We start from the raw sequence: 13,298 nt of genomic DNA on the forward strand, positions 1-13,298 counted from the left end.
TTATCTTGGTGTTTGTTTGTTTGTGCTTTTGTTTTTATTTTTCCCCCTCTCTTCTTTTTCTTTGCTACGGAAGAGGATTAGGGCCACCGGAAGAAAAGTGGGCATTTTTTCTTCTTTTCCAGAATTCTGAGAAAAAAGTCAGAATTCTGACTTTAATGTCAGAATTAATGTCAGAATTCTGGAAAAGAAAAAAAAAAGATGTGCCCACTTTTCTTCCCCCAGTAGCCCCAATCCTCTTCCGTACTTTGTGCCTAGAGGATATATTCTTCTAACATTGTTTTGTTCTTCAGCCTGCTCGTTGGACATTACCAGCAGAGCTCAGAGCGGAGGGGCAGGACAAATCGCTACACAAACATTCCTCTGTTTGCATAATACTCCTTTTTTGTACACTGATACCTTTAACATATGAATTATCACTCACACGTGCAAAAATGAACCCTCTGTCCTCAGGGACCCTAAGCAGGCACTTCGTATTTGTAATGCCTTGGGCTGACTCTGCATTGCAACGTAGTTACAGCATAAAGCACTTTGAAACAACCTTTTTGACACATTTGTGTGTCTTTTCAAAAAGATACTTGTTATCCAGTGCAGATTGTTGTCACTGAACACAAGTTCATTGTATATTTCTACAATGGCAGTTATCTAACTAATTTATTAACCCCCCGCGCAAGATGTTAAAAGAGCTAAAAGATGCTGCTAAATGGGAATTTTGTCTTGTGTAAGCTTGATGCCAGTGACCAAATGCACTAAATGTTAAGCACTTGCTAAACAGACTTGCTCAGTGCTCAGCCAGGTAAAACACACCAAAAATAAATATTTTGATGAGCATACAGCTTTCCAAAAGGGCCATTTTAAAAACATAAAAAAGTAACCAGGGGTCCTTGCAGGTTAAAGAATCGGACACTGCTGTATTACCGTGATACATGTTAATATGATACAGTGGGCTTGGGGTAACTGGACTGGTACATGTTTGTACTCTGCTTGAGCACTTGAACCACTGGCGAAATCGAAAAATGGTTCCTAAAACCAACTCTGTGCTTTTTCAGTGATATTAGGGTCATTGCGATAAATCTAGGTAGAGTGCCACATCCAAATCTCGCTGCTGCTGCAGCACTGCGCCTGGGGTTACTGTAATCACCCTAATGCGCCTGAAAAGCGCGGAGTCACTGCTTTCTTGAACCTTTGGAATTCTTCCAGTTCAGTAAACGGTTCAGGTGTTACGGGAGTTACAGATGAAAAAAGTGAGCTCAGCGAAGATGTGAGCCCCAGAAACCTGAAGTCGGAGACACATTCCACTTGATCTCCATATAAAGAGAGGGGAGGGGACCTGTCTGTGCCCATAGGAGTCTTTTGTTTTAAGGATGTTTGGCTCCAGGTTTTTCTGAGCACCGGTGGGACAACATCTACCTCCGCTCTGTACGCTGTCTTATCTTTATGGGGGAATGAATTAGTTGTGTAAAGCGCTTTGAGTGCTCAGATAGAGTAGAAAAGCGCTATATAAGAACCAGTGCATTTACTACAGTGTTGAACACTGAGCTGTAGTCTGTGAGGCAGTGTAACACAAGTAGTTAGGAAGGTGATAAGTAGACAGCATCAGCAGACTGGTCTGTTTCTTCTTGGTGTATTTTATTTTTCTGATATTTACATCCTGCCAACGTAAACCACTGGTTCCTAAAATCTTACTGGTTTTACACAGAATTTTACACACTTCTGAACCTCATTAGTCTCTACCATTAAGAAATCAGTAATTGGATTTTTGAGTTTTCTTTGTATTATTGTGGGATCTTTACCTTACAATATAAAGCACCTTGTGGTTGTTGTGATCTGGTGCTAAATAAATACAATTTTATTGAATAAAATTCAATTGGAATTGAATCGCACTTTTCATAACTGTCCACATTTCTGTGGACTTACACAAGGGCCATGTATCATAAACCAAGACTGTGCGGATTGCTATAGTAACCAGGTGATTTACATTGTGCAGCTGGGTTTTCTACATTGCAAAGATCTGTCTGTTCTTACTGGGATACATTGCCATGGTAGGTTTTTCTACAAACATATCACTCTTCCTGAAAGATCCCTTGGTTCTCAGTGTGCAGGTAGGAGGGTCTAAAATGTTTCAGTAGTGTTTAAATCTGTCCATCCTTGATTATTCTGAGATGCAACTTTATTCCTTGACTGGACTGTTCCCTGTAAACTGCAAAAAATGTTCCCATTCTTCTAATAAGCATCAATATGTGATTCAGGACAGGACGCCAATCTGTTGATTATTTGTGGACTTTGTGGAATTTCCTGTCATCTGAAGGTGACAGTTTGGGCTTTTTTCCTCGCAAAGTGGTGACACATCTGAATAACTTCTACTTATGTACAAATGTTTGAAATGATGACCTTGGAATGTGTAGTTGTTTAAAAATGGGTCTAACTTGTGTAAATATAAATTCTCCTCAAATCTTCACTGAATTCCTCAGACTTCCCCATTGTTTTAAATACTGGTTCTTTAAAAAAAACATTTTTATGATGGCAAAAAGAAACTAGTTGTTGTTGTTTGTCATGATCACTAACGAAAATAGGCTTTGGCTTTGTTAAGTAAAAGACACTTTAGGACTTCCAACATCGCTTACTACAAAATGTAAATGATTTCTGTTTTTAAAAGATGTGTGTTGTACAATCGTTCCACCACGCGCAACGAACCGCTCAAAGAATTCAAAGCCCCAAATTACCATGAAATCCATGTCACGGTGAGTGTATGTCATTTAACCCGAACTGTGAGTCAATTCAGATAATGAAAGCATGCCCCGAGTATGTGGTTAGTTTCAAAGTATACCACGAAAATAATGTGTAGCTGTGTTCTAATCATTGTAAAGAGCTAGACTACATGTTTAGAATAAAAACAGATCAAAGGAACAGGAGAAAAGAGACAAAAGATTCTCTCAGTTTATAAAGGCAACAATAATTCACACGTGATCATTTAAAAGCAAAAACATTCAGTCAGGTAGCTTCATTTCTTGTTTTTTCGAGCCTTGTCTCTTTCTGCTTTGAAAACTTTATTTCTCAATCACAGCAGCTCGTTCATTCAGAAGCAGTCAAATACGTATCGTATAGCTGATGTTTTTTGCTCAGCTAAGAACTCTGCCTCCGTGTGGACTGGAAAACTCAGCAGCAACTCAGATTCATTCCCAACCGCACATGCTAGTATCAATAAAGACGGATAAATCCAAAAGAGTTGGGGTAAACTGAGCTCAGTTCATACTACAGAGAGGAGCGATTCATTTTTTGTGTCTGTTAGGACACTAAGCAACACAGATGAGTAAAATGATGATGAGAGGGAATGAGAATAAAACTCAGACTGACCTTTTTCTACACAGTTATATAATTACAAAATGCACTGTATTTCTACCCTGGGATTAAATTAAAACTTCCAGACACTGACAGCAGTTAGGCTATATAACACAGATTTCCCACATATTCATGAACCGGAGGGGGCCATGATTTCTCTCTTTCCTGTACTCAGCCTCCCAGTGAGCTCTGAGGTCTTGACAGGGCAGATGTTAGCACACCAGTAATGCTAAAATGTGTAAAAGTTAATCATGTGCAGGACAGTGAAGCTGTAGTTAATGTCTTGGAGTATAGGAGCCTCTGACTGACCACCGAGTCACTCACCTACTCGCTTTTTTGGCAAACAACATCACAGTATGTCTGTGTTTTAGAGGTCAGACAGAGTTTGAGCTCTGCTTTGTACTGGAATTGACTCCGTTAACATTTGTCAGTGTAGTTTTGCAGAAGGAAAATCCTTTCACACAGAAAAGTACTTCTGTGCCTTTTTTGGTACATCCCAATAATGGCCTCCTGTTAGTCCATAAACAAGAAAGGCTGAGCTGTAAACCACTGGGTCACACACATATTTTGCTCTGTCTTCCAGGATTGCTTTCTTCCTTTAGCAGTGAATCTCATAAGCAATGGGAGAGTCTATGAAGAGGCCTGTGTGGTTGAGAAACATTCCTTCTGCCTCTAATGTGATCACGGGCTCTGCCTCCCCTCCTTCCCCTGCCATTCTCCTCATGGTCCGTATGTCACCATCCTGCTGCTGCTGCTTATCAGGGGCCAGGGTGGGGCTCATGGTCTGGCCAGGGCCCGAGGAGAGGGTGTGGCTGGAGGTATCGGATGGTGCTGAACAGCCCAGGTTAGTGGTGGACACAGCTGTTGGCGGAGCAGGAGGAAGCACAGGCTTGGCCCTGTTGAGGACATACATTTCATGGCCACGCTCATCACGATACTCCTCCAGCTGGGCGAAGGTAGTGGGGCCATCAGAGTAGTCATTCACATACAAGATGCTCTCCTCCTGTGAATTCAAATTCACCTTCATTAATATGACAATGTAAACAACAACAAAAACACCTTACAATATAAAGCGCCTAGAGGTGACTTTAATTGAATTGAATTAAATTGAATTCAAACAGGCGTTACATGTAGGGACCGCAGCCTATCCCGTGCTCAGGTGACCACAGAGAGACAGACCATCATTCACACCAACAGGTAATTTAGAGACAAGCATTTGGATTGTGGAAGGAGTCTTCACATAGAGAGCCCACACTGGCAAAAGAAGGTGGTGCAAATCCAAGACCCTCAGTGATCAACACTGCAGCGCTGCCCACATTTAATTGATTTCATTTTCTTTCCTTTTATTGGATTCTTACTGAATTCCCAGTGCCCTGCAAAAGTCTTGGGTCACCCCTCTTTTTATATATTTTACAAGAAAACTCAACACAAAGCTCTTCATCAGACTATCAGTGACTGATAGAGTTGCATTGTATTTTCCCATCCAGGTATTCTGGCACTGTGTTTCTGATTATCATCTGGCAGAAAAATAAAGTTGTTGCCAATCAGACTCTTTCTGATGATATTGCTTGGTCAATCAAAATTCTACAATACTTCTCTGTGCTAAAGATTTCATCAATTTTGACAAAATATCCAACACTAGTGGCTGAAATGCAGTCTCCACTGTGTTTTACAAATGGCTGTACACATCAAACTCCTGACCTCCTCGATATATATATATTGATATTGATATTTGAATCAACAATTTGGATTCATCACTCCATCAGATTTGTTGCCAATGATTCTTAGTACAGGTCTTGTGTAACACACCTCAGTCTTTCCTTCCTTAAAAATGGCTTCTTGACAACGACTAAGATTGTTTCTGATAAGGCTTTACAACAGAGGGTCTAGATATATTACTTAGGTCCTGTGTCAGGTCTTTGCTGGATTTTTCCCCTTTTTCTTGAAGACATAAACTTTTAGATATTGTTCATCTTCATCTTACAGATAGTTTCTTCAGTTTTTTAAGGATAGACTGCAAATCACGCTGGGATATGCAAGATTTAGGCTAATAGCTCTTTAGAAGTTGCTAATTTATACTTGTCAAATTGAGTTATGTGTGGCATTACTTGGTAGATTCAACTAAAGAGTGACAAAAATACATGTGTGTTTTTGCCACAGGCTGCTGGTAAGGGGTCTAAATATACATGTTAGGTTCCCTGTATGTTTGAGTGATTCACAGGTCAGTGGTAAGTATTTTTGACTAATAACATTATCTGAAAATGATCACATACAAGAACTAGACTGAAAATAATCTGCCAGTGGCCGAAGAAAAACTTTAAACTACTTTCAGATGGATTGGAGAACTATTGCTCAAGACCTCTTTAAAAAATTACAAGTCTTACTCCTCCATCCATCTATTTTCTTCCACTAGTCCTGGGCCAGGTCATTGGTGGAGTAGCTTAAACAAGGATGCCCAGACCTCCCTCTCTCAGCCAACTTCTCATGCTTATCTGGGAGAACACTGAGACAATCCCAGGCCACCCAAAAGATCTAATCTCTCTAGCATGTCCTGGGTTTGCTCCAGGGCTGCCTTCTGGTAGGACATGCCTAAAACACCTCATGCAGGAGGTGCCCAGGAGGCATGTCCGAATCACCTCATCTGGCTCCTTTCAATGTGAGTAGTAGCTGTAAACTGAGCCAGTCTTAGATAACTGAACTCCTCACTAAATCTCTAAGTGAGATAGCCACCCAGTGGGGAAAGCTCATTTCTGCCACTAGCCTCCATGATCTCATTCTTTCGGTCACTACTCAGAACTCATGATAACAGGAGAGAGTAGGGACATAAATCAAGAGCTTTTCTTTAATGCTCAGCTGTCTTTACCACAATGGACTAGTCCAGCATCTGCATCACTGCAACTGTAGCCCCAACCCATCTGTTAATCTCTCACTTTCTTCTCGCCTCATTCACTAACAAGATCCCAAGATACTTAAACTTGGTTGGTGGCACTCTCACCTGGTGTTTGCTCTTTCTGTGGTACACTATCACTTCTTGTGTTTTGTGTAGCTAGCCCATTTAATTTAAACTCTTGGAAAACATATTTTTTCATAGTGTAATATGAAGATGATTTTTGTAGTGCAGATGATTCATAATATCCATCTGCTTTATCCAAAGCAAACTCTGTTAAATCACCTGCTAATTATATTTACAGTATTTAGTTATTGTGTCTGTAGGGATTTGCTAGCTTAGCTTAGCTCATAGCTAACTTGCTATAAGCACAGCATCTTCACCCGTTCATCTTGCACCTTCTTGCTCCATGTGCAAGAGGTTTAGTTACTCCTCGGCCTCCCTTATTAATAATGGTTCTTGTAATAAATGTAGCCTGTTTTCAGCTCTGTAGGCCAGGATTCCTGAATTGGAGTTGGGATCACGAAGCAGACTTGCTGTCTACATCTCTCTGCAGCCTGTCTCCTTCTGTCATCCCCTAAACTCCATCCCCTTAGAGACTGCAGTTGCTCCCAGACCACCAAAAACAAACCAAATCTTTTTAGCAAAAATGATTTAAAAAAAAAAAAAAAAAAAAAAAATCACAAAGAAAGAACAATATAGCACCAAAGAGTAAAACTGTGGATTCTTAAACTTTAGTCCCTGTTAGTATAAGATTTAATAATTGATCAACACTGAAAATGGCATCTCACTAATTTAGAAGATCTTCATTTAGCCTGGAAAAAAAAGAGATTGTTGCTCTATTTAAAATAAAGCTCTCCATAAAGCTAGAAAGTCTTACTATTCATCCTTGTAGCCAGGCTGACAGAGAGTCAGAACTCTGTCGAGCCAAGCATTTCACCAGTCGTTACTTCACATTTCTTGACAAATAAAAATTTGACTATTTAGAGAAAAAATATTCATAACCATCTGACTGATGTATCATTATGTACAGCTTCTTCCAATTCTATTGATAATTTAGCCTCTCTATCTATTAGCCTCTGAATTGATTTTTCTGAGTTAACTCCAGTAATTACTTCCTCCAAATCATAAACATGTCCATTAGGCCCCTACATCTTACAAGAGTGCTCAAAGAAGTCCTTTGAGAAGTCTATTAATGCTTCAGTTTAAACTATGATCTATATATCCCTATTACTGGGCTATGTACCGAGCCATGTATCAGAAGCCTTTAAACTGGCAGTGATTAAGCCATTACTTAAAAAGCAATCACTTGCTGTTTTAGCTAATTATTTCAGGGGCACCACCAATGGCTGGCCAAAATTTGAAGGACCCCCAGTGGACCCCCTGGCATATGTTGGTAATAATTTTTAATAAACATGAGTACAAGAGAAGACACTCTACAGTGAGTTGAAACATTGTGTTATTTATTCCTGCATATACAATTTTTGTCATTCGTATTGTATTCGTATTTCGTATTCTATGCAGATGACACCCAACTTTATCCATGAACCCAGATGCATCAATTAACTAAACTGCAGGACTGTCTTAAAGACATAAAGACCTGGATGACCTCCAATTTCCTGCTTCTAAATTCAGATGAAACTGGGGTTATTGAACTTGTAAAATTGTATTGTAAAATCTTAGAAATATGGTGTCTAACGTATGCTTACCCTGGACAGAGGTGGCAGAAGCACAGGCTTTCTCTACTTAATGCAAATATCTATACTTCTACTTAAAAGCTACTTTTACTTTCGTACTTGAAGTACATTTTAAAGCCTGTACTTTTTCAGTTTTATTTGAGTAAGGAAGTTTCTTCAGTACTTCAACTTTTCTCTAAATCTAACCTTTCTCCTTCTCCTTTCCTGTCTGTCGTCCAACATCAAGTGAAGTTATCTGGCACTGTTTTCTCTCCTTTAGCTAGCAGACACAGTGCAACAAACTGCACGCAGTTTGTGTGCTTGCTGATGTTTGTTGAGCTGATAGAAACATTGAACTTCAAATTACCCGTTTCTTAAAAATAGCACTCTTTTCATGCTTCCTCCTCTTGTGTAGAGATAGCTAGATTGTAAAGTACCGCAACCACAACTTACGGAAACCTGCACCCCTTCCGGCCCATTTTAACTCGGATTATAAACGCTATAGATGATACAGTTGAACCTAAAATAATGAGTTTGTTTTGAAAATGTAAGGAGTAGAAAGTACAGATATTTGTTTAAACATGAAGGGAGTAAAAGTAAAAAGTTATCAGAATACAGAGTAGTTGTACTTTACTCAAGTAAAGTAGTGTGTGGAGGAGGTGTGATCCCTGGCTCAGCTGTGAGCCAGTCTTTATATAGTGATACCTGAAAATTCTAAGTACAGTAACAAAGTACTTGTACTTCATTACTTCCCATCTTTTAATCTAAATGGAATTACACTGGCCTCCAGTAACTGTGTGAGGAATCTTGGAGTCATTTTTGACCAGGATATTACACAAATATGTAGGACTGATTTCTTCCATTTGTGCAATGTCTTTAATATAATGAGAAACATCCTTTGTTGAGTGATGCTGAACTTGTTGATGCATTTATTACTTCTAGACTGGATTATTGTAATTCGTTATTATCAGGATGTCCTAAAAACTCCCCAAAAAGCCTTCAGTTAAATGCTGCACTGAGAGCACTGGGACTATATTTCTCTCATATTGGCTTTTCTTCATTGTCTCCATGTGAAATCCAGAATCAAAGTTAAAATCATTTTCCATACAAGGTCTTGAACACATAAGGTCAAGCCCTACACTTGACTCTTAGACTCCTCGGTTAATTGTGGGATATTTAAAAGTAGGATCGTAATTGGTGACAAAGGGCAGCCCTGGTGGAGTCCAGCATGCACCATGAACAAGTCGGACTTGCAATGTACACCAAGCTACTGTAATAGCAATAGCAATAGGACAGACACACCATGGTCCCAAAGCATACCCCAGAGGATACTCCGAGGGATGTGGAAAAGTTTCCTCCACAGTCCACAGAACACATGTAGACTGTTGAGCAAACCTAAATACATAAAACCGCATCTACATCATCAGGTTGTGTGTATCTCTATTGTTATATGACTGCTGCAGATTTGTTTGATCACACATAACAAATTTTAAAGTTATAACAAGAACAGTTATTTTTAACCAGATACACTGATCGTAACATAAGCTCATAAAACATATCTTGACACATGTGGTCATAAGGTACCATTTGTGCCAAAAATTTGTTAACATGAACACTGTTTACATGGACAATACATTTGTCTGTATTTGCGACATCGCACTTTACTTCAGTTGTAACAAAACTCTTTCGACAAACAGATGGTCCATGTCAAATGCTCACCTGACAAAACATTTGTGTGTGTCAATGCAGTTTTACTTCTGTCATCTTGTTGTGCTTCCTCTGATTTTGTTGTGTTACACTGACACAGACAAATAATTGAAAATTCATTCATAAATTCCTATCTACTATGAGGATAAATGCCTTTATTCTACTTTTAAATATGCGAATCACATTTGTAGTATTGAACATATATGCACCTTTTCAGCCCCATCAGCCTCTTTGTCCCGTTGGTGATGTCGACTGTAGATCATGGCGACTAGCAGCAGAGCAGTCAAAGTCAGCAGTGAGATGCCCACAGCAATGGCAGTCTGAGTGGCAGCTCCCAGAGCACTGAAGGCCATGCTGCCCAGAGCATACAGGGGTTCCCGGCTTACATCTGAGCCCAAAGCAGGACCGTGGCTCCTCAGTCGAGGCCAGGCAGGTGAGTACGGTAGAGACACCTGGGACCATGAAGCCCAGATGGAGGAAGAAGATGAGGAGGATGTTGATGAGTTGATGGCGAGTTGAAAGGTGACTCTAGCCACACCTCCTGCGTTCCATGCTTCACATTCATAGAAGCCTGCATGAGCCACAGTTACGTTACTGAGAAACAACATGCCACTGCCAGTGTCGGGGTCAAAGAGTTCGCCATTAGTCTTCTGGAGACTGACTCTGCCTTCCTGCGAGGGCTCCTCTGCTCCTCCCATTCCACCTCCACCTGCATCCAACTCCTGAACCAGGCCTCTGGGAGAAAGGACTACTTTACCCTGGGAAGCTTTCCTCCAGGTCACCTGCAAAAGGTATTGACATTTCTTTCTTCAGTGGTCTTACAAAGGATAAACCATCACAGTACAAAAAGAAAAACAGATACTACTGTTACAGTACTGCCAACCTGAACTGGAGTATGTAACTGATGATTCATTCAAGATGTTTTAAATAAATGAAAAAAGGAGGATAATTGAAGTAACCACTTTAGCTGACCACACTGATTGCATGCAGTGTATTTGGAACAGTCAAAGAAGACCAGTACAAACAAATTCAGTCATTTGATAGGCAGGACTTATGGCAAATGGTGGGGAAAACAAAATAATTTAAAAGAATATTAAAACTTTAATTATCATTACCTGTGGCCGAGGATAACCAGTGGCATGGCACGACACCCTGAGGCTCTCTCCCAGATGCACTGCAAGCCTCTTGGGCTCCAGCTGCACCAAGGGAGGGATACAGACCAAGCTGTTGAGAGGAACCTCCACCAAGCTCAGATGGGACAGGCGTGGTGGCTCGATGCAAACTAGTCGACGTTCTGCAGAGCTAAGCAGACGCTGACCCTCTTCATCAATCCAGGTCCTCAGCCAGTGCAACGCACAGTCACAGCGCCATGGATTATCTGCAGCATAGCACAAGACAGAAGCCACTTAATGTTCTGCCCTAAAGAGTCATGATGATTACCATATTACTAGGCTCTACATGAGTAGCTATCTGTAACTCAGTGAACAGATGTTATTATGCATGAAACTGTATAAACCCCCCCCAACAAAAAACCCAAAACACAACATGGGTTCCAATGTCATCAGTAAAGGAGCCTCACCTGTGATACGCAGGACCTGCAGGCTCACTAGAGGTCGCAGTGTTGCAGGGCCAATTGTGTGGAGGTTATTCCTACTCAGGTCCAGCAGAGCCAGAGAAGTCAAACCAACTAAAGCCTGGTCGGCTAACGTCTCTATACTATTATGCTGTAAGTGGAGCTCCTGCAGACGCTGAGACATCAAGAGAATGATGTACATTATCTATGAAGCTTCATATAGGGCTCAGCAAAGCTGCTGTGTTGAACAGGAAAGTGAGACTATACCGGTAGGCCACGAAAGGTGTAGTCCAGCAGCCGTGTGATGTCGTTTCGTGCCAGGTACAGAATGCGTAGATGTTCGAGTCCCTGAAACATGTCAGCTGTCACCAAATGGATGCGGTTTCCATTCAGTGCTAGCTCCAATAACTGACCGAGGCTCTGGAAAGAGCCAGGCTCCACGGCTGAGATGGTGTTGTTCTAGAGGAAGAGGGACATGAAAAGAAAACTAGAAAAATGTCTGCTTCTGGTTAATCTCCTGGAACTACCACTACTATGATGTCATTTGGTTTTATGAAAATTTATGTTTTATTGTAAAATGTACCTATTTTGATTGTAAGCCCAACAAGGGACTATTGTTGAAAATCAGCAATAGCTATAAACTTATGTGCGTTACATCAGTTTCATGTTTTGTACTTGAACTATGTTAAACTGCACTGTCCCTTTTAAATAAATAAATTCAAAATACTTCTGATGATGCCTTTGAAACACATTTGTGTGTGAATGTGTGTGTGAATGGGTGGATGACTGGATATGTAAAGCGCTTTGGGTCCTTAGGGACTAGTAAAGCGCTATATAAATACAGGCCATTTACATTTTCTGTCTTCTCTGTTGTGATCCTTTTATTTTGGAGCAGTCTAACATTTGACAGTGTTTTTGGCACAAGGAGGAGAGTGACTCAATTCACAATTTCACTGTTTCAAAAAATACGTACAATAGATTCATAAGAGGTAACGCCAGTGATTTTCTTAATGTCTGTTTGCTGGAGTAAGGAAAGTGTTACTATACATGTTCTCAGCTTTGGTTGGAGATGATGACCACAGAGTTGAAAATTAAACATTTCTGGCGGTGTGGAGTCAGAAAGAGGTAAGTTCATTAGATGTCTACAACTACTTATCTCTGCTGCAGGCTAGCAGCTCATGGTGACAGTAGTGCCCTCTAATATAATATACCTCAAACTCTGAAGTGGTTGCAGGTGCACTGCTGGGTTTTAAAAACAATGAAAACTGTAATGTAATTTGAGTATAAATAGAAGGCCATGTATTTGGTAGACATCTGCCTTTGGAGCCAATTTTGGCCTATATGGGTTTTTGCCATGACTGGCAATGTATTTTGAAAAGTCTAGTTTTTATTTTTATTTCAGTTAACCAAAATTTCAACCCACTTTAATTTAGTTTTAGTTAGCAATAACAACCTTTTGCTGCAGCCTTACAAGACATCGACCCTGCTGTATTCTTAAACCTGCTCAGTGAAATCCTTCCTCTGTTGCATTAAAACATTTTGGAGGGTAATACTTCGCTATAATTTGATACTACTGAGTGAAGTAAACACAGCGTATACCATTGCTAGAATGTATACAAATCCATACTTAGTATAAACTGTGATGTAGTCAACAGATTAAAACTGAAGGCTAAAGAGTCTTAGTGTAAGTGTTTAAGAGTGTATGTGCATTTATTACCTGCAGGTACAAATAGTGCAGGTGCTTCAGCATGGTGAGGTCCTGTCGACGGATCTGACCAATCACATTGTCCTGGAGAAAGATGGTCTGGATGGAGAGACGAGCAGGGACAAAAGAGGAGTTTTAGTCACTATTGTCTTAAAACATTTGATACATTGTGATTAATGCTCTGATCAATCTCTCTCTATTAATAGGCTCAAATCTTCATTTTATCTCAAAATTTCTTCAAAGAGTAGCTGTAAAGCACTTGGGCATGTGCAGAGATATTGTTTATTTGAAGAGCTCCATCTATTTAACAGTCTGCAGTTTGTTCATGTTTTCCACAGGGTTCTGTGCTAGGACCAATTTTATTTGGATTGGATCAACTGGTCCCTAAATGCAACTGACACCCCTTTCTCAACG

At 40.3% G+C, this 13,298-nt stretch overlaps 1 protein-coding gene across 2 annotated transcripts in view; it reads right to left on the reverse strand.

Moving 5' to 3' along the window:
- Positions 1-1,737: 1,737 nt before the first annotated feature.
- Positions 1,738-13,298, reverse strand: part of LOC102307792 (leucine-rich repeat-containing protein 24) — a 19,149-nt gene continuing 7,588 nt past the window's right edge. Inside the window, exons 2-7 of one of the 2 annotated variants that reach the window (XM_005938424.3) lie at positions 12,897-12,983; positions 11,447-11,638; positions 11,186-11,354; positions 10,722-10,984; positions 9,816-10,388; positions 1,738-4,339 (exon numbers count right to left, since the gene is read on the reverse strand). In XM_005938424.3, the coding sequence (XP_005938486.1) occupies positions 3,935-4,339; positions 9,816-10,388; positions 10,722-10,984; positions 11,186-11,354; positions 11,447-11,638; positions 12,897-12,983 (1,689 nt within the window). In that variant the 3' untranslated portion in view covers positions 1,738-3,934. The remainder of the gene's footprint in view (positions 4,340-9,815; positions 10,389-10,721; positions 10,985-11,185; positions 11,355-11,446; positions 11,639-12,896; positions 12,984-13,298) is intronic. The other variant, XM_005938426.3, reaches the window with a different exon arrangement.

The sequence above is a fragment of the Haplochromis burtoni genome, unplaced genomic scaffold (genome assembly GCF_018398535.1).
Source record: "Haplochromis burtoni strain Fernald_Lab_line unplaced genomic scaffold, NCSU_Asbu1 Contig_249, whole genome shotgun sequence".
Classification (NCBI taxonomy): domain Eukaryota; kingdom Metazoa; phylum Chordata; class Actinopteri; order Cichliformes; family Cichlidae; genus Haplochromis; species Haplochromis burtoni.